Below are 2273 nucleotides of genomic sequence, written 5' to 3'. Positions count from 1 at the left end.
GCTGTTGCCAAAAAAATTCCCCTCCGGGGACAGGGGCAGAATTCCTCAGAGGGCTCAGAAGGAAACGCTGGGAGCCAGGCACACGTGCGCAGGGAGGGGCTGAGACTGGGAAGCACGACTCCCTCTGATGGGGCCCCTGAACAGAAAATGTTTCGTCTGGCCAAGATAATGTCCCCAAACGGCCCTCAAGAAAAGGTCCCAGCAAGGCAAAGCGAGGAGCCCGCCCTCCGAGCGCGCAGCTTGCAGCGCGATGGGTCCGAGGCACCGGCCCGGGGAGGGCGAGAGCGGCTGCGGCTCCCTGCCCGGCCCCCGTTCCCGGCTCCCCGCTCCCGACCCCCGATCCCCGACCCAGACCCAGACCCCGGCCCGCTCCCCACCCGGCCCCCAGGAGCGGACGGACGCTGCCGGCCCCGGGAAGGCGCCACTCACAGTTTCTGGTTGAGCCCGGCCTGGCTGCTGGGCTGGAAGTCGCTGACGATGATGCCGAGCTGCCGGATGTTCTCCACGAACTTCTCCAGGTGCTCCTCCAGGTGGTCGAACTTCTCCGCCATGGCCCCGCACCGCGCACCCCCGCCGACGCGGCCCCGCTCTGCCGCTTCCTGCTTCCGCCCGGGCCCGCCACCACTTCCGTTTCCTGCGAGGGCGGGGGCGGGGGCGTGGTCAGGTCCCCGAGCGCCGTCTGGGGCGGGGCCTGGGCGCGGGGCCCCGCCCCGACAGCCCCAAAAGGCCCAGGTGAGCGAACCTGCCGGGTTTCGGTCCTCAGAACGCCTCAGCGTGTTCTAAGGGCCACAATGAGCTAGTGGTGAGGACCTGGGAGACCTCCACTGGAGCTGAGCAAGTTCCCTAGCTTCTGTTCGCGTCCATAAAATCAGGAAAATGTGACCTGACAGCTTCCTGAGGTTAGAGGAGGTAATGCCAGGAAAAGGGGGAAGCCCAGTGGGTAGGGCTTGGAGAGAGTAGCTTGTCTCCACAGTGAAAATGACTATTTTTTAATGGATATACAAATTATAGGTACTCACTGTCGATAATTAAGATGACACAGAAAAAAATATAATGAAGGAAGAGAAAAAGACATCAGAAATCCCGCTTCCGCCCCGACTTAAGCAGTCTTTAAGATCTTGGAGATCTTCCTGCATTGCTTTCTGCACAGGTGCAACCGCCCGCAGGAAAAGGCCTTGCCCGGCTTCTCATTCGCTCATTCGCACATCCGCAGGCTGCTGTGTCGTGTCCAGCAGACCTGACAGACAGCTCAAGCTGGTCTTCACATGGGTGACTTTCCCAGCAGTGATTGGATTTGCCATCCCCAAATGAATAAATTAGCAGCCAGGACCAGGCACCTTGACTTAAAGCCTAGTGTCACAACGGAGGACTTCTGGTTCTAACTGCTGCCAGTCCCACCAGAAGTCTCCGTCCCCACCACGCTCTGTACAATGAAGCAGCTTCGCAAATACCCACCCGCATGAAAGACCCAATACAGCCAGTCTTCCTGCCCCTGGGCTGGGGTCGTTGAGGACAGCACTGGCCTCCCTTCTTTCCTCTTGTATGTAATTAGCCATCACCTCTTCTGACCCTTGCCTCTCCCAGGAGGGAGATGGTCTCCCGCTCGGCATTTCCTTCCCGAATTCCTGCCACCTTCCTGGGCGAGACCCTCACCTCCTCATGCCAGCTCTGATAAAACAGCACACCGCGGGGGTCCCCTGTCAAGGAAGAAAAACCTCTGCTACTTCACTACACTTTTAATAAACTGCTGTCCATCGATCTTACTAAATTTCCATTTTGATCACATCACTCTCGCACTTAAGAAACTTTTCTGCTCGTTCTTCTAGGGCTAATCGATGTTTGCTCCTACAATGCCCTGTCTAGATTCCTCAAGCCAGAGTGATTTCACTTTTCCTGAATATCATAATATTTATTGTCTGTACTTTTCGATTTCTAGAGTCTTAGGCAAACTGAGGGGGCTCCTTTTCTAAATGATCTGCAAAGTTTCTCCCAGCTGTGACCGGAAGTGGAAACCCAGACAAGGTAAGTGATTTGTCAAACTTACTGAATCAAGGACTCAACCCAAGGAATGGTCTGAACTGACATGAGAAGCCTCTGTCCCCACTCTGAATACACAGAAATGTTAGATAAAATACCCCCTGCTCGATTTAATGACAATCAATCTTAGGGAAAATTGTAAACAAGGTGGAAATAAAACATTTGGCAAAAGAAAAAAATAGGAAAGGTCAGAATATGAAATTAACAGTCTTTCTCAATTTAATAAGAAAGAAAGA

At 54.5% G+C, this 2273-nt stretch overlaps 1 protein-coding gene across 1 annotated transcript in view; it reads right to left on the bottom strand.

Moving 5' to 3' along the window:
* Positions 1–619, bottom strand: part of MED10 (mediator complex subunit 10) — a 6416-nt gene extending 5797 nt beyond the window's left edge. Inside the window, exon 1 of the mRNA XM_011380020.2 lies at positions 430–619. Within this exon, the coding sequence (XP_011378322.1) occupies positions 430–551 (122 nt within the window). The 5' untranslated portion in view covers positions 552–619. The remainder of the gene's footprint in view (positions 1–429) is intronic.
* Between the last annotated feature and the right edge of the window lie 1654 nt (positions 620–2273).

This window comes from Pteropus vampyrus, unplaced genomic scaffold, assembly GCF_000151845.1.
Source record: "Pteropus vampyrus isolate Shadow unplaced genomic scaffold, Pvam_2.0 Scaffold385, whole genome shotgun sequence".
NCBI classification, from domain to species: domain Eukaryota; kingdom Metazoa; phylum Chordata; class Mammalia; order Chiroptera; family Pteropodidae; genus Pteropus; species Pteropus vampyrus.
This window is presented reverse-complemented; position numbering and strand designations above follow the sequence as displayed.